The following is an 18412-nucleotide window of genomic DNA, read 5'->3' as shown; positions in this document are numbered from 1 at the left end:
TTATACCCTTATAGATTTTCTGTTTATTTATATCAATTACTGAGAGTGTTGATGTCTCCAACTATTTAATAGATTTGTCTATTTCTCCTTGCAGTTCTATCAACTTTTAAAGATCTCATTTTAGATGCATGCACATTTAGACTTGTTACATCCTCTTGATGAATTACCTCTTTGTTATTTTGCAATGTACCTCTTTATCCCTGCTAATAGTCCTTGTTCTGGTCTCTTTTGCCTAATATTAATATAACTCCAGATAGGGATGCCTGGGTGGCTCAGATGGTTGGGCATCTGTCTTCGGCTCAGGTCATGATCCCAGGGTCCTGGGATCGAGCCCCCATGGGACTCCCTGCTCGGCGGGAGGCCAGCTTCTCCCTCTCCCACTCCCCCTGTTTGTGTTCCCTCTCTCACTGTGTATCTCTCTGTCAAATAAATAAACAAAATCTTTAAAAAATACATAACTCCAGATATTAATATTAAGATAACCCCAGTTATCTTTTTTGATTAGTGCTTGCAAGTTTTATCTCATCTCTTTAATTTTAACCTATTTACATCTTCATATTTAAAGTTGTGGGTTTTTTATAGCGTATATAATTCTTTTAAAATCTACTCTGACAATCTCTGCCTTTTAATTTGGGTGTATAGGCTATTTATATTAATATATGTATTGCTCCAGGTGTATTTAACTCTACCATTTTGCTGGGTGTTTCTTATTTGTCCTATTTTTGTTATTGTCTTCCCTTCTTTTGGATTATTTTTTATTTAGTTATATCTTTTAATTTTATTTTATTTAGTTGCATCTCTTTTTTATTTTTAGCAATTACTAGGGGCTTATCACAATTCACCTCTAAATAGTATTATACCACTTCATATAAAGTGAGACCCTTGCTACAGTATATTTCAATTTCTTCCCTCAGTCTTTGTGCTGTTATTGTCACAGATGTTTTTTGGCAATAGATTTTACTTTTATATATGTTAGAGTCTCATAAATATATTGTTGTTCCAGTTTTTGCTTTAGACTTGGGGTCGGCAAATTATGGCCAGCAGGTCAAATTCAGCCCTGGGCCTGTTTTTATATGACCCCTGAACTAAGAATGCTTTTATATTTTTTTAAAAGGTTGTAAAAAGGAGCGAATGAGAGAGAGCAAAGAGGAGGATGGGAATCTGTTTTTTGATCTGGCTATCTTCAAGATTTTATCTTTGTTTTTTAGTATTTTGACTATTATGTGTCTAGGTGTTTTATTTTTAAATTATCCTACTTGGGCTTCTCTGAGCATCTTAGATATGTGATTTATTGTCTTTCATTAATTTTTGAAATTTCTCAACTACTCTCTCTTCAAATACTTCTGCTTTCTCTCTTTTCTCCTGGAATTCCAATTACATGTCTGTTAGACTGATATTATCCCACAGCTTTTGAATCATCTATCTTGTTTTATTCATTTATTGTTTTTCTCTCTGTGTTTCACTATGGATAATTTCCACTGACCTATCTTCAAATTCAGATGCTTTCCTCAGCTGTGCCAAGTCTATTGATAAACCCACCAAGGGCTTCATTGTTGTTAGCATGTTTTTTCATTTCTAACCGAGCTAAAGTTTCCCATTGTTCAGGTAGGTTGCCCATCTTTTCCATCAAATCCTTTTACACGTTAATCCCAGTTACTTTATGGTCTTGGCCTCACAGTTCCAGTATCTGGGATGTCTCTGTGTTTAGTTCTGTCATGTCTCATCTCTTCACAATGGATTGTTTTTTCTTACGTTCCTTTTAGTCTTAGAATTTTTAAAGACTTATTTAGAGAGAGAGAGTGAGAGCAGGGGGAGGGAAAAAGGGAGAGAGAGAGAAGCAGACTCTTCACATAGCGCAGAGCCTGACATGGGGCTCCATCTCATGACCTTGAGATCATGACCTGAGCTGAAATCAAGAGTTGGATGCTTAACCGACTGAGCCAGCTAGATGTCCCTAGTCTTAGACTTTTTAACTGAATGCCACACATCTTATGGAAAACAGTAGAGATAGATGGATAACATCTACATCTGGCCATTAGTGTGAAGGCCTGTGTAAATCTAGTCAGTTGAAACTGGTTTTGATTTTGTTATTTTTACTTTTACTGCACTATGGTCTGCATGTTCCTTTAGGAATGCACTCCTATCATCTTGTACTTAGAGTCAGACCCAGGCGCCAGAGGGTTCATTTTCCAGCTCCACCCTCAGCTTTCAGCAATTCCTGGTTGCCTGTGTCATCCCACAATCTGTGCTTCCTGAAGTTGTAAACTGCTATTGCTTGTTATTTTTTACTGAGCTGATGATAAGTGGGAGTATAAGTTCTTGGTTCCCCTGGCCCATCCTCAGACTTAAGTAGAGTCTGTGTTCCTGGACCCTGTGGTAGCACCTTCTGAAAATTTCTAACTCCTCCCCCATGGCAGTTAAACATGGTAGAGACACTTCTCACAATTCTTAAACAGAAGTGTTCTTACTTTCTCCCAGGGATAGATTTCTGCTTGGTATTGGGGCAGGATCCTGGGCCTAAGAGGTATTCTGCCTCTCCTCAGGGGCAAAAGTTCTTGTACTTGCCCTTCCCCCAGAGGCAGTGGATGTTTGCCTGGGCCCTGGAGGCAGGAAGGCTTGCTGTCCCTCCACCAGCACCTAATGGCTTTTACTTATACAAGAGAAAGATCTGAGGAAGTGGGTAGTGTTTCACATCTGCCACCCAGTACCATTCTATCAACCACTACCTGCATGCCTGTGTCACTGAGGGATCTCTTCTTGCCAGGCTTCTGCCCTAGGGGTTCTCATTAGTACCCAGTGAAGGCTTGTGAATGAATGTTAACTGTTGTCCTGTCAGGGTTCCCACTTATTCCAAGCTTATATTTTTATCCACACTTAGTCTTTAAAGAATACTTTAAAATTTTAGCTGAATCCTGTTGGGAGACAATTCTTCCAAGGTCTCCCACTTCTGATTGATTTATGAATAGAAGCACTGATTGCCTTTGTCTTGGACTACCTTTTCAGCCTGGGAAAGTAAGAGCTAGGTTTGATTACTGTCCACTCTCATAAAGGTGTCTCCCTCCAGAGGAAAGGGCAGGCATACTTTATACCTATTAGAAAATATTTAGGTTCCCTGAACTCAGGCTTCCTCCCTTGCAATGGGACCCACTGCCTGTATAGGTGTCACCTGGCCCTCTTCTGATGGCACTGTAGGATTGGGGATCAGGGAACTAGCACTCTGATAAACGCCATTACAGTGAGTAATAAAGTCCTCTTCCTCTGACTCAGGAAACTGTGGCACACTAACATAACTTGAAGGTAGGGTAATATCTTAGGCTCTTCCAAGTTCTTGATAATTTCTTCTTACTTGCTTTAGTATTATACTCCCTGCCAAAGGGGAAACCATTCATATATCCTGTCTCCCCTTGAAAGGTCTTGTTCAGTTCCTTTGGTTGCCTTCTCTGATGGGGAGTAAGAAAAACTATGATTTTTTTTCTTGATGTTAGGATGGGGGTAACATTCTCATGCAGCTTTCTACATATTAAGGAGAAGCACAGCTCCTAAGATGTATTTATTTGATTACTTTCTAGTCTCAAAGATAGACACTTACTGATTTGTAAACTCCATTGTTCTGCTTATGCACATGTTTAATTAGTTTTTTAAAGCAGTGTAAACTTGCTTGAAGAACTCTAAGAATTTTGAAAAACTATCCATGGAATGTTTCATCCCAGAGCTGGAAGCAATGGACCAAGGATGTTTACCTTCTAGCACAGGTGAAGCAGGGAAGGGTGAAAGAATCTGATTCGTGAGAGATATTCTGCAGAATGTACATATGAAGTGACCAAGTCTCATAGAAGATCAGGGGAACATTGAGGAAAACTCCAACAACTTGGAGTTAGAAAGAGGGCTTTTAAAGCTCTCAAAAATGAACAGGAGGATATGGCAGAAAGACCCGAAAAGGATACAAAGATAGAAGAACAGCAAGTGGTGTCGCAGGAAAACCTTCTCTACATTCACTCTTTTTTTTTTTTCGTCAACAAAATCTAGATTTCTTCTGTGAGATTTACCTCTTCTGCATTGTGGAAGTCTGGTAAGGGCTCCCAAATAAAGTGCCCACTCTTCCCCTAAGCAAGTTTCCTAGGATTCCCTGAGTCACAAAAGATAGAAAACAGTTGGAACTGATTCATCACTGAGCTGTTGGTTCCTCACACAGAGATCCCAGAACAGCCTTGTTTCCTATTGTTTTTAAATGTGGCTTACTCTTTCTTCTAACTCCATGCATTACCCACTATTTCCATTTTGCTTAAGTTTCTGTTGCTTGCAACCAAAGAAACCCAATAGATACAGGTAAGTGGTAAAATAGAGGGCATGACAGAGGTTAAAGGAAGTTTTTGAAGGTAGCCTGAAATCCAGATACTTTATTTAAAATTATGAGAACATGTTATTAACAACTGTCAGAACTGCTGGCTATGGTACAATAACTAATCAACTTCATGTTTCTGTGTGCTTATAGTTAATTAGCATTTTCTAATGGTTAGGTTAATAATGTTTTATGACTACAAACTATATTTACAGTTCATTCTCATATCTCCCAGGTTAGAAATCAAAACAAATGAGAATGAACTGAAATAATATGCATTACATGCTAGAGAAAAAATATCAAGGAAGGGGTGTGAACAGTAGCAAGTGATCTATTTAGAATGAAATACAGCTATTTTTGCTTTTTTAGATTCCAATTATGAACTCAGTTGTATTAGGCAAACTGTATGTGCAGAAAATTTTAAGAACAAGATATTAGGTATTAAAAGGGAGAAATACAGTGGAGCACCAAGTAGGATGTTCTCAACAAATGTCTCAAAAAAAAAAATGCACGGAGTGAAAATGAGACAACTGCTACAAACAGATCAGTCTGACAAGTAAGTGCTTTTAGAATAAAAATTAATTCTTTGGCTGATTTTTCCCTCATTATATAGATGAGGCCCTATGGCTTCTCCTCTCATTAGATAGATGAGGGAGACCAATTGATTTGTCCGAATCTTACAAAGGTAGATTTCACACATGGTTCAGAGGAGGGAGCCTCTCTTTTTGTGAAGAGGATAGCAGAATGTCTAAGTCCTCTTCAATTTAGCAATATAACTTATAGAATTAAGAGCAGGTTTTAAGATTTTCTTATATACCTTTACACATATATATCTTTATCTCATATACCTTTATACACACACACACACCAATTATATACAGTTATATATAATTACATAAATTTATAATTTATATTAAATTATAATTAAATGATATATATTATCATATATAACTATATATATATATAAAATTCTGAGTCCTTTTTAGAGTTATCTCATCACCTTTTAAAAATACTATAAAAATGAATTTATAATAAAAGACATGGTTGTGTCCAGATAATAATCAGGATAAGACCACCTAATATTTATCTCTAATATTCGAGATTTTTTCAGACATAACTGAGCAAAACAAGAACATTTTACCACAGGTTAATTTAACACAGGGTTACTCAACTTTGGTGCTAGTGACATTGGGGCAGGATAGTTCTTCGCCATGAGGGGCTGTCCAATGCATGATAGGGTGTTTAGCAGCATTCCTGGCCTCTACCAACTAGATGCCAGTAACAACCCTAGTCATGACAAGCAAAAATGTCTCTTGACATTGCCAGATGTCCCCTGGGAGGCAAAACTGCTCCCTGGTTTAAAAACACTGGTTTTAACATCATGTCTACAACAAAACAAATACAATTTCCAGCTGTGTGATACCATTGTGGAACTGACTGTGATTAAACTAGAGTTGCATTTTTATTCTAATTCATGGTTAGAACTAAGTTAAATTAAGTACACCAGTTTTTGTCTAGAGCTGAACTATCCACTACAGCAGTCACTAGCCATGTGTGGCTACTCTGGAGTGAAATGTACAGTAAGGGTAAAATATGCACTGGATTTTGAAGACTTGATAGAAAAAAAGGATGTAAAATATCTCATTATAATTTTTATGTTAACTGAGCTATTTTGGTATACTTACTGGGTGAAAGATTAAAATTAATTTCACCTGCTCATTTTCATTTTTTTAAATGTGCTACTAGAAAATTCTAAGTTACATATATGACTCACATTATATTTCCATCGGACAAAACTGGTCTAGAAACTTGAAATGATTTAATATTATTTTTTAATAAATTCTTCAATCTATCAAATAAACTAAAAAGACTTTGTAAAGCTCTCCACAGCCCTATGAAACCAGCTCATAACTCTTTAGAGCATCATAACTCTTTATTATCATGCTTAAATGATTTTTCTCCTTTAAACAAATTACTTCTATTCCAATGCTTTATTCTCAGTGTTTCAATTGGTTCTTTTCTGAATGCTGATTTATCTTCATGTTTTTTATCATTCTCCTGTGCATCTGTTTCTTTTGTACACTCAGGATCTTTCCTTGTGGGATGTTGAGATGCGGCAGCATCCATCATACTTAGAAAATCATAAGCAGGAAGAGGAGGTTTCCATTCCTGAGCAGGTAAAATTGCTGCAAGGAAGATATAACCAAAGGTTAATAATGAACAGCTATAAAATCATCATATAAATACTAGAAAATATTATATTTTGAAAAATATATTTGTAGGAGTAAAGGCTTTATCAGTTTTACTTATCTAAATGAAACTAGATTTTTTATTGTCATTGTCTAAGAAACTTGATACATTTGTCATTACTAGCCATTTTCACTTTTTTATATATTTGCAAGCTATTCTAAATAAAGGTATTTTTTTTTAAACAGGTTTTACTTGAGAGAGAGAGAGAGCGAGAGAGCACAAGTGGGGGAAGGGGCAGAGGGAGAAGAAGACTCCCTGCTGAGCAGGGAGCCTGACATGGGGCTCAATCCTGGGACTCTGGGATCATGACCTGAGCCAAAGGCAGACACTTAATAACTGAGCCACCCAGGTGCCCCTAAACATTAGTATTAATAGAGGGGAAAAAAGGTCCAAAATCTCCCAACTAGTTAACCCTTGTTGAGGTTTTAAAAAAAATAGCAATATTGTAATGAGATTACATACAGATAGAAGTTAAAATGAAAAAGCCTCCTGCTTTCCACCCTACCCAACTTTATCCCAAAGAACTGGAACTTTTTTTTTAATTCCAGTATAGTTAACATAGTATTATATTAGTTGCAAATGTACAATATAGTGATTCATCAATTCTATACATTACTCAGTGCTCATCAGGATAAGTGCACTCTTAATCCCCTTCACTTATTTCACCCATTCCCCCACCCACCTCCCCTGTGGTTACCATCAGTTTGTTCTCTAGAGTTAAGAGTCTGTTTTTTGGTTTGTCTTTTTTCTTTGTTCACTTGGTTTCTTAAATTCCACGTATAAGTGAAATCATGTGGGTTATTTGTCTTCTCTGACTGACTTCACTTAGCATTATACTCTCTAGATCCATCCATGTTGTTGCAAATGACAAGATTTCATTCTTTTGTATGGCTGAGTAATATTCCTGTGTGTGTGTGTGTGTGTGTGTGTGTGTACACACACAGATCTTCTTTATTCACTTATCTATCAATGGACAGTCTGCTTCCATAATTTGGCAATTGTAAATAATGCTGCAATAAAGATAGGAGTGCATATATCTTTTTGAATTAGATGCTGTCTTCATATTCCTTGGGTAACTACTCAGTAGTGGTATTACTGGATCATATTGTAATTCTGTTTTTAATTTTTTTTTAAAGATTTATTTGACAGAGAGAGACATAATGAAAAAGGGAACACAAGCAGGGGGAGTGGGAGAGGGAAAAGCAGGCTTCCCACAGAGCAGGGAGCCCGATGTGGGGCTCCATCACAGGACCCCTGGGACTATGACCTGAGCTGAAGGCAGACGTTTAATGACTGAGCCACCCAGGTGCCTGTTTTTAATTTTTTTGAGGAATCTCCATGCTGTTTTCCACAGGGACTGCACCAGCTTGCAGTCCCATCAACAGTGCACAAGGGGTCCTTATTCTCTGCATCCTTGCCAACACTTGCAATTTCTTGTATTTTTTATTTTAGCCAATCTGACAGGTATGAGGTAATATCTCATTGTGGTTTTGATTTGCATTTCCCTGACGATGAGTGACACTGAGCATCTTTTCACATGTCTTGTTGACCATCTGGATGTCTTTTTTGGAGAAATGTCTATTCATGTATTCTGTCCCTTTTTAATTGGATTACTTATTTTGGGGGTGTTAAGTTGTGTAAGTTCTTTATATATTTTGGATACTAACCCTTTATCAGACATGTCATTTGCAAATATCTTATCCCATTCAGTAGGCTGTCTTTTCGTTTTGTTGATTGTTTCCTTTGCCATGCAGAAGTCCTTTATTTTGCTGGGCTCCAATAGTTTAATTTAATTAACAATTTAATTTTGCTTTTGTTTCCCTTGCCTCAGGAGACATTAGAAAAATGCTGTTACGGCCAATGCCAAAGAAATTACTGCCTGTACTCTCTTCTAGGATTTTTATGGTTCGGGTCTCACATTTATGTCCTTAATAATGTTAAGGACACACCTTAAAAAATGGATTAATCCATTTTAAGGTGTGAGAAAGTGGTCCAGTTTTATTCGTTTGTATGTAGCTGTCCAGTTTCCCAACACCATCTTTTTCCCATTGCATATTCTCACCTTCTTTGTCAAAGATTAATTGACCATATAATCATGGGTTTATTTCTGGGCTCTCTATTCTCCATTGATCTATGTGTCTATTTTTGTGCCAGTACCATACTGTTGTGATTACCACAGCTCTGTAGTATATCTTGAAATCCAGGATTGTTCTTCTTGTTTTGTTCTTCTTGCACAAGATTGCTTTGGCTATTAAGGTTCTTTTCTGGTTCCATACAAATTTTACAATTGCTTGTTCTACTCCTATGAAAAATTCTGTTGGTACTGTGATAGGGATTGCATTAAAATCTGTAGATTGCTTTGGGTAGTATGGACATTTTTAACAATATTAATTCTTCCAACCCATGAGCATTTCCATTTGTTTATGTTGTCTTTGTTTCATCAATGTTTTATAGTTTTCACAGTACAGGTCTTTCACCTGCTTGGTTAAGTTTTTTCCTAGATATTTTATTATTTTGGGTGCAACTTTAAATGGAATTGTTTTCTTAATTTCTCTTTCTGCTACTTCACTGTTTTGGGGGTTTTTAAAATTACGTTATGTTAATCACCATACATTACAAAATAGTTTTTGATGTAGTGTTCCATGATTCATTGTTTGCGTATAACACCCAGTGTTCCATTGTTAGTGTATAGAAATGCAACAGATATCTGTTTATTGACTTTGTACCCTGCGACCTTATGGAATTCATCATCAGTTCTAGTAGTTTTTGGTGGAGTCTATAGTATCGGGTCATCTACAAATAGTAACAGTTTTACTTCTTCCTTACCAATTTGGATGCCTTTTATTTCTTTTTGTTGTCTGATTGCTGTGGCTAGGGCTTCCAGTACTAAGTTGAATAGAAGTGGTAAGAGTGGACATTCTTATTACTGACCTTAGGGTAAAAGCTGTTTTTCACCATTGAGTATGATGTTAGCTGTGGGTTTTTCATATATTGCCTTTATTATGTTGAAGTATGTTCCCTCTAAGCTTACTTTGTTGTTTTTATCATCAATGGATGTTGTACTTTGTCAAATGCTTTCTCTGCATCTATTTAAATGATCATATGGTTTTTTATCCTTTCTCTTGTTGATTTGAAGTATCACACTGATGATTCATGAATAATGAACCACCCTTGCATCCCAGGAATAAATCCCACTTGATAATGGTGAATGATTTTTTAAATGTGTTGTTAGATTCAGTTTGCTAATATTTTGTTGAGGATTTTTGCATCTATGTTCATCAGAAATATTAGCCTGTGATTCTTTTTTTATAGGGTCTTTATCTGGCCTCATAAAATGAATTTGAAAGCTTTTCTTCCTCTCTTTTCTTTAATAGTTTGAGAACAAGGTATTAACTCTTCCTTAAGTGTTTGGTAGAATTCACCTGTGTAGCCATTTGGATTTTTGTTTGCTGGGAATCTTTTGATTACTGATTCAATTTCATTGCTGGCTCAAATTTTCTATTTCTTTCTGATTCAGTTTTGGGAGGTTCCATGTTTCTAGGAATTTAACCATTTCTTCTAGGTTGTCCAATTTGTTGACATAGACTTAGACTTTTTCATAACATTCTCTTATAATCCTTCATATTTCTGTGCTGTCAGTTCTTATTTCTCCTCTATTCTGATTTTGAGTGCTCTCTCTCTCTTTTTCATGATCTGGCTAAAGGTCTATCAATTTTGTTGATCTTTTCCAAGAACCAGCTCCTATTTTCACTGATCTATTGTTTTTTTAGTTTCTATTTTCTTTATATCTGCTCTGACCTTTATTATTTCCTTCCTTCTATTCGTTTGGGGTTTTGTTTGTTCTTTTTCTACCTCCTTTAGGTGTAAGGTTAGGTTATTTGAGGTTTTTCTTCCTTCCTGAGGTAGGCCTGTATTGCTATAAACTTCCCTTTTAGAACTTTTGCTGCACCCCAAAGATTTTGCACCATTATGTGTTCATTTTCCTTGTCTCTATTTTTTTTATTTCCTCTTTGATTTCTTGGTTGACCCATTCATTGTTTAGTAGAATGTTACTTAACCTCCATGTAGTTGTGTTCTTTCCATATTTTTTCTTGTAACTAATTTCTAGTTTTATAGAGTTGTGCTCAGAAGAAATGCATGGTATGACTTCAGTCTTTTTTAATTTGTTGACACTTGTTTTGGGGTCTAATATGTGATCTATTCTGGAGAATGTTCTATGTGCACTTGAAAAGAATGTGAATTGTTTTAGGGTAGACTGTTCTGAATATATCTGTTAGATCCAACTGGGCCAATGTGTCATTCAAAGCCACTGTTTCCTTGTTGATTTTTCTATTTGAATGATCTATCCATTGATGTGACTGGGGTGTTAAAGTCCCCTACTATTATTATATTACTATCGGTTACTTCCTTTATGTTTGTTACTAGATGCTATTATGTATTTGGGTGCTCCCATGTTTGTGCATAAATATTTACAATTGTTCTATCTCTTTGGTTAAAAGCTTATTTTGTCTGATATACATATTGCTACCCTGGCTTTCTTTTCACTTCCATTAGCATGATAAATGCTTTTCTATTGGTTCACTTTCAAATTGCATGTGTCTTTACATTTGAAATGAGTCTCTTATAGGCAGCATACAGATGGGTCTTGTTTTTTATCCATTCCCTCACCCTATGTCTTTTGAATGGAGCATTTAGTCCATTTATATTCAAAGCAATTATTGATAGGTATGTTATTTATTGCCATTTGGTTAATTTGTTTTATGGTTGTTTTTGTGGTTCCTCTTTGTTCCTTTCCTCTCTTGCTTTATTCTCTCATGGTTTACTGGCTTTCTTTAATGATATATTGGATTCCTTTTGCTTTATTTTTTCCATATCTATTACTGATTTTTGATCTGTTATTACCATTAGGTTTATATATAACATCTTATGCATACAGTAGTCTATATTAAGTTAATGGTCACTTAGGTTTGAACCCATTCTTTACTCCTCTTCCCCCACATTTTAGGTATATGGCATCATACTTTATATCCTTTTATTTTGTGAATCCCTTGACTGATATTTTAAATTTATTTTATTATGTTATGTTAGTCACCATACAATACATCATTAGTTTTTGATGTAGTGATCCATGATTCATTGTTTTTGTGTAACACCCAGTACTCCATTCAATACGTGCCCTCTTTACTACCCATCACCAGGCTAACACATCCCCCCACCCCCCTACCCTAAGGAACCCTCAGTTTGTTTCTCAGAGTCCATAGTCTCTCATGGTCCATCTCTCCCTCCGATTTCCCCTTCATTTTTCCCTTCCTTCTCCTAATGTCCTCCATACTATTCCTTATGTTCTACAAATAAGTGAAACCATATGGTAATTGACTTTCTCTGCTTGACCTATTTCACTTAGCATAATCTCCTCCAGTACCATCCGTGTTGATGTCAAAGTTGGGTATTCATCCTTTCTGATGGCTGAGTAATACTCCATTGTATATATGGACCACATCTTCTTTATCCATTCATCTATTGAAGGGCATCTCGGCTCTTTCCACAGTTTGGCTATTGCGAACATTGCTGCTATGAACATTGGGGTGCATACGGCTCTTCTTTTCACTAAATTTGTGTCTTTGGGGTAACTACCCAGTAGTACAATTGCTGGGTCATAGGGGAGCTCTATTTTTAATTTTTTGAGGCACCTCCACACTGTTTTACAAAGTGGCTGTACCAACTTGCATTCCCACCAACAGTGTAAGAGGGTTCCCCTTTCTCCACAACCTCTCCAACATTTGTTGTTTCTTGCCTTGTCAATTTTTGCCATCCTAACTGGTGTAAGGTGGTATCTCAGTGTGGTTTGATTTGAATTTCAATGATGGCTAATGATGATGAACATTTTTTCATGTGTCTGTTAGCCATTTGTATGTCTTCTTTGGAGAAGTGTCTGTTCGTGTCTTCTGCCCATTTTTTGACTTATTTGTTTTTTGGGTGTTGAGCTTGAGAAGTTCTCTATAGATCTTGGATAGCAGCCCTTTATCTATAGTGTCATTTGCAAATAACTTCTCCCATTCTGTGGGTTGCCTCTTTGTTTTGTTGACTGTTTTCTTTGCAGAAGCTTTTTATCTTGATGAAGAAGCTTTTTATCTTGACGAAGTCCCAAAAGTTCATTTTTGCTTTTGTTTCACTAGCCTTTGGAGATGTATCTTGAAAGACGTTGCTGTGGCCGAGGTTACTGCCTATGTTCTCCTCTAGGATTTTGATGGATTCCTGTCTCACACTGAGGTCTTGCATCCATTCAGAGTTTATCTTTGTGTATGGGATTAGAGAATGGTCAAGTTTCATTCTTCTGCATGTGGCTATCCAATTTTCCCAGCACCATTTATTGAAGAGACTGTCTTTTTTTTCCATTGCATATTTTTTCCTGCTTTGTTGAAGATTATTTGACCATAGAGTTGAGAGTCCATATCTGGGCTCTCTATTCTGTTCCATTGGTCTAGATGTCTGTTTTTGTGCCAGTACCATGCTGTCTTGGTGATCACTGCTTTGTAATATAGCTTGAAACCGAGCAACGTGATGACCCCAGGTTTGTTTTTCTTTTTCAACATTTCCTTAGTGATTCAGGGTCTTTTCTGATTCCATACAAATTTTAGGATTGTTTGTTCCAGCACTTTGAAAAATGTCATTGGAACTTTGATCGGGACAGCGATGAAGGTATAGATTGCTCTGGGTAGCACAGACATTTTAAGAATGTTCATGATTCTTCCGATCCATGAGCATGGAATGTTTTTCCATCGTTTTGTGTCTTCTTCAATTTCTTTCATGAGTGTTGTGTAGTTCTTACAGTATAGATCCTTTACCTCTTTGGTTAGGTTTATTCCAAGGTATCTTCTGGTTTTTGGTGCTATTGTAAATGGAATCATTTCTCTAATTTCTCTTTCTACAGTTGCATTGATAGTGTATAAGAAAGCAACTGATTTCTGTGCATTGACTTTGTATCCTGCCACATTACTGAATTGCTATTATGAGTTCTAGTAATTTGGGGGTGGAGTATTTTGGATTTTCCACATAAAGTATCATGTCATCTGTGAAGAGAGAGAGTTTGACATCTTCTTTGCCAATTTGAATAGCTTTTATTTCTTTTTGTTCTCTGATTGCTGTTGCCAGGACTTATAGTACTATGTTGAACAACAGTGGCAAGAGTGGGCATCCTTGTCGTGTTCCTGATCTTAAGGGAAAGGCTCTCAGCTTTTCCCCATTGAGGATGATATTCGCTGTGGGTTGTTCAAAGATGGATATTATGAACTTGAGGACTGTTCCCTCTATCCTTATACTCTGAAGAGTTTTAATCAGGAAAGGATACTTGTCAAATGCTGTTTCTGCATCAATTGAGAGAACCATATGGTTCTTCTCTCTCCTCTCATTAATGTGTTCTATCACATTGATTGATTTGCAAATGTTGAACCACCCTTGCATCCCTGGGATAAATCCCACTTGGTTGTGGTGGATGAGTCTTTTAATGTATTGTTGGATCCTATTAGCCAGGATTTTGTTGAGGATTTTGGAATCCATATTCATCAGGGATATTGGACTGAAATTCTTTTTGATGGGGTCTTTGCCTGGTTGGGAGATTAAGGTAATGCTGGCCTGGAAGCTTTCCTTCTGTTTCTATTTTTTGAAACAGCTTCAGGAGGATAGGTATTATTTCTTCTTTGAATGTTTGATAGAATTCCCCAGGGAATCCATCAGGCCCTAGACTCTTGTTTTTTGGGAGATTTTTGATCACTGCTTCAATCTCGTTACTGGTTATTGGCCTATTCATGTTGTCAATTTCTTCCTGTTTCAGGCTTCAGTTTATAGGTTTCCAAGAAGGCATCCATTTCTTCTAGGTTGCTCAATTTATTGGCATATAGTTGTTGATAATAACTTTTTTTGTAGTTTTTTCCTTTTAAAAATTTTTTAAATTTTATTATGTTATGTTAGTCACCAAACAATACATCATTAGTTTTTGATGTGGTGATCCACGATCCATTGTTTTTGTATTAACACCCAGTGCTCCATGCAGTATGTGCCCTCCTCAATACACATCACTGGGCTAACCCATCCCCCCATCCCACTCCCCTCTAAAACCCTGTTTCTCAGAATCTGTAGTCTCTCATGGTTCATCTCTCCCTCCAATGTCCACCCTTCATTTTTCCCTTCCTTCTCCTAATGTCCTCCATGCTATTCCTTATGTTCTACAAACAAGTGAAACCATATGATAATTGACTTTCTCTGCTTGATTTATTTCACTTAGCATAATCTCCTCCAGTCCCATCCATGTTGATGTCAAAGTTGGGTATTCATCCTTTCTGATGGCTGAGTAATATTCCATTGTAGTTCTGGATAATAATTTCTAATAATTGTTTCTATTTCCTTGGTGTTAGTCATGATCTCTCCCCTTTCATTCATAATTTTATTAATTGGGGTCCTTTCTCTTTTCTTTTGGATAAGTCTGGCCAGTGGTTTATCGATCTTATTAATTCTTTCAAAGAACAAACTTCTAGTTCCGTTGATCTGATCTACTGGGTTTCTGGTTTCTAATTCATTGATCTCTAATCTTAATTATTTCTCTTCTAATGCGTGGCTTAGGCATCGTTTGTTGCTTTTTCTCTAGCTCTTTAAGGTGTAAAATTAGTTGGTGAATTCGGGATTTTTCTATTTTTTTGAGTGAGGCTTGGATAGATATATATTTTCCCATTAGGACCGCCTTTGCAGTATCCCATAGGTTTTGGACTGGTGTGTTTTTGTTCTCATTGGTTTCCATGAATTGTTTAAGTTCTTCTTTGATTTCCTGGTTGACCCAAACATTCTTGAGCAGAGTGGTCTTTAGCTTCCAAATGTTTGAATTTCTGCCAAATTTTTTCTTGTGATTGAGTTCCAGTTTTAAAGCATTATGGTCTGAGAATATGCAGAGAAAAATCTTAATCTTTTGGTATCGATTGAGACCTGATTTGTGACCCAGTATGTGGTCTATTCTGGAGAAAGTTCCATGTGTGCTCGACAAGAATGAGTATTCTGTTGTTTTAGGGTGGAATGTTCTGTATATATCCATGAGGTCCATCTGGTCCAGTGTGTCATTCAAAGCTCTTGTTTCTTTGTTGATTTTCTGCTTAGATGATCTGTCTGTTGCTGAGACTGGAGTATTGAGGTCTCCTACAATTAATGTATTGTTATCAATATGACTATTTTGGTTAACAGTTGGCTTATGTAGATGGCTGCTCCCATGTTGGGGGCATAGATATTTACAATTGTTAGATCTTCTTGTTGGATAGACCCTTTAAGAATGATATAGTGTCTTTCTGTGTCTCTAACTACAGTCTTTAGTTTAAAATCTCATTTTTCTGATACAAGAATTGGTACCCCAGCTTTCTTTTGAGGTCCGTTGGCATGGAAGATGGATGTCCATCCCTTCACTTCCAGTCTGGATGTATCTTTAGGTTCAAAATGAGTCTCTTGTAGACAGCCTATGGGTGGGTCCTGTCTTTTTATCCAGTCTGCAACCCTGTGCCATTTTATGGGAGCATTTGTGCCATTCATGTTGAGAGTGATTGTTGAAAGATATGAATTTATTGTCATCATGTTGCCTGTGATGACCTTGTTTTTATAGATTGTCTCTGTAAATTTCTGTTCTAAATCACTCTTGGGGTCTTTCTCCTTTTATAGAACCCCCTTAATATTTCATGCAGGGCCGGCTTAGTGGTCACATATCTTTCAGTTTCTGCTGGTCTTGGAAGCTCTGCATCTCCATCCATTCTAAATGACAGCCTTGCTGGATAAAGTATTCTTGGCTGCATGTTCTTTTCATTTAGTACCCTGAATATGTCTTGCCAGCCCTTTCTGGCTTGCCAGGTGTCTGTGGATAGGTCTGACATTATTCTGATGGTCCTCCCTCTGTACGTAAGGAATCTCTTCCCCCTAACTGCCCTTAAGATGGTTTCCTTGGTTCTAAGGTTTGCAAGTTTTACATGCCAGGGCGTTGGTCTATTTTCCTTGATCTTGGGAGGGATCCTCTCTGCCTCTAGGACACCAATGTTTGTTTCACTCCCCAGATTAGAGAAGTTCTCAGCTACGATTTGCTGAAATATATTTCCTGGTCCTCTCTCTCTCTCCACCCCCTCAGGGATCCCAATAATTCTGACATTGGAACGTTTTATGGTGTCACTTATTTCTCTGATTCTATTTTCATGGATTCTGAATTGTTTTTCCCTGGCCGCCTCTTTTTCCTCTTGTCTATTAACTGGTCTTCTAGATCACTAATTCATTCTTCTGTCTCGCTTACCCTAGCTGTTAGATTATCTAGATTAGATTGGATGATCTCATTGATAGCATTTTTAAGTTCTGCCAATTCAGCTTTCATTTCTGCCCTTAGAGACTCTATGTATGTTGCCATTAATCAGTTTCTCCATTCAAGCTATTTTCTTCACAGTTGATACCCTGAATTCCACCTCCGACATCTTGGTTACATCTGAATCCATTTGTAAATCTGTGGCAGAGGTCACAGTCTCTGAGTCTTTCCTATTTTGGGGGTTCCTCCTAATCATTCTGTTGAGGGGTGGTTGAGGTAACGTACAGAGTCCAAATTATTGATGACAACCCAAGCAAGATGCACCGGTGTTCTAGGGACTTTAGGGTTGCTGTTCTCTTGTTCTTCCAGCCTGTCTTCTGGGGGAGGGGCCTGCCACACTGTTACTCAGGCAACCCTGTATGGGCAGAGTTGCCCTGCCCCCTGTGGCGGGGGATGGGCTCAGTGAAAACCGGTTTTTTGGGGCTTTTGTTCTCTGGTGGCTTTCCCTGGCGGCTTTCCGCATCTCTTCCAAGAGAGCAGAAGAGATCATTTCCAACCCTCTGCCTCAGAGCAAAGAGATCGCATCTGTTCTTCGGTGAGCTCTCCAGGCCACACTATCTCCATTTCTGTCTGTGCTGCTATAAACTGCAGCATCCTGGGTTGTGCGCCCCTCAGCAGTGCTCCCAGTCCTCGCCTCTAGGTTGGGGCCCTTTGTGCTTCTAAAACTGCCAGCCGCCCCCAGTTTGCACATGCAGCCCCACTGCTCCGGGTTTCTGTCTGGGGGGCTGCCCTAAAGTCCTTGCCCCGTCGCTACTGGTCTGCGAATCTGTGCCCTGTCCCCAGCAGGAGGCTATCGCTCACCGGTGGTATAGGATCCCCATGGCTCAGCTCCCTCCCCCTTCCGTTTATCCTCTGATATCTGCCTGCGGAATCACGGTCCCCTGCTTAGTACCTTGAAACCAACCACCTGTGATATTCTGTTTGTAGAGATCCAGAGCTATCTTCTTACATCTTGGGCTGATTTCATGGGTGTTCAGAGTGGTCTGGTAGATATCCAGCTCAATTCCGGGAACCAGTTGGAATAGGGTCCCGTATTCCTCTGCCATCTTTTCCCCACCCCTTGACTGATTTTTACAGATATACTTAATTTTACTGCTTTTGTGCTTCCCACTCTTCTTACTCCTGTTTATGGTCTTTCCTTTCCATTCAAAGAGTCCCCTTTAGGTCATGAGTTCTTTTAACTTTTGTCTGGGAAACTCTCTCTCCTTCTATTCTAAATGATAGCCTTGCCAGATATTCTTGGCTGCAGATTTTTTTCTTTCAGCACTTTGAATATATCATGCCACTGCCTTGTAGCCTGCAAAATTCCTGCTGAAAAATCTGTTGATAGCCTTACAGGGTTTCCCTCTTGCTGCTTTGAAAATTCTCTTATTACTACTTTTTGCCATTTTCATTACTATGTGTCTTAGTGTGGACCTCTTTGGGTTGATTTTGTTGGAGGCTCTTGTGCC

The 18412-nt window shown here is 37.8% G+C and overlaps 1 protein-coding gene across 1 annotated transcript in view; it reads right to left on the bottom strand.

Moving 5' to 3' along the window:
• Positions 1 to 6224: 6224 nt before the first annotated feature.
• TXNDC16 (thioredoxin domain containing 16) overlaps positions 6225 to 18412 on the bottom strand; it is a 115614-nt gene continuing 103426 nt past the window's right edge. Inside the window, exon 21 of the mRNA XM_028099704.2 lies at positions 6225 to 6525. Within this exon, the coding sequence (XP_027955505.1) occupies positions 6263 to 6525 (263 nt within the window). The 3' untranslated portion in view covers positions 6225 to 6262. The remainder of the gene's footprint in view (positions 6526 to 18412) is intronic.

The sequence above is a fragment of the Eumetopias jubatus genome, unplaced genomic scaffold, assembly GCF_037043125.1.
Source record: "Eumetopias jubatus isolate StellerSeaLion01/CBP00866 unplaced genomic scaffold, mEumJub1_p1.0 scaffold_7, whole genome shotgun sequence".
NCBI lineage: Eukaryota > Metazoa > Chordata > Mammalia > Carnivora > Otariidae > Eumetopias > Eumetopias jubatus.
This window is presented reverse-complemented; position numbering and strand designations above follow the sequence as displayed.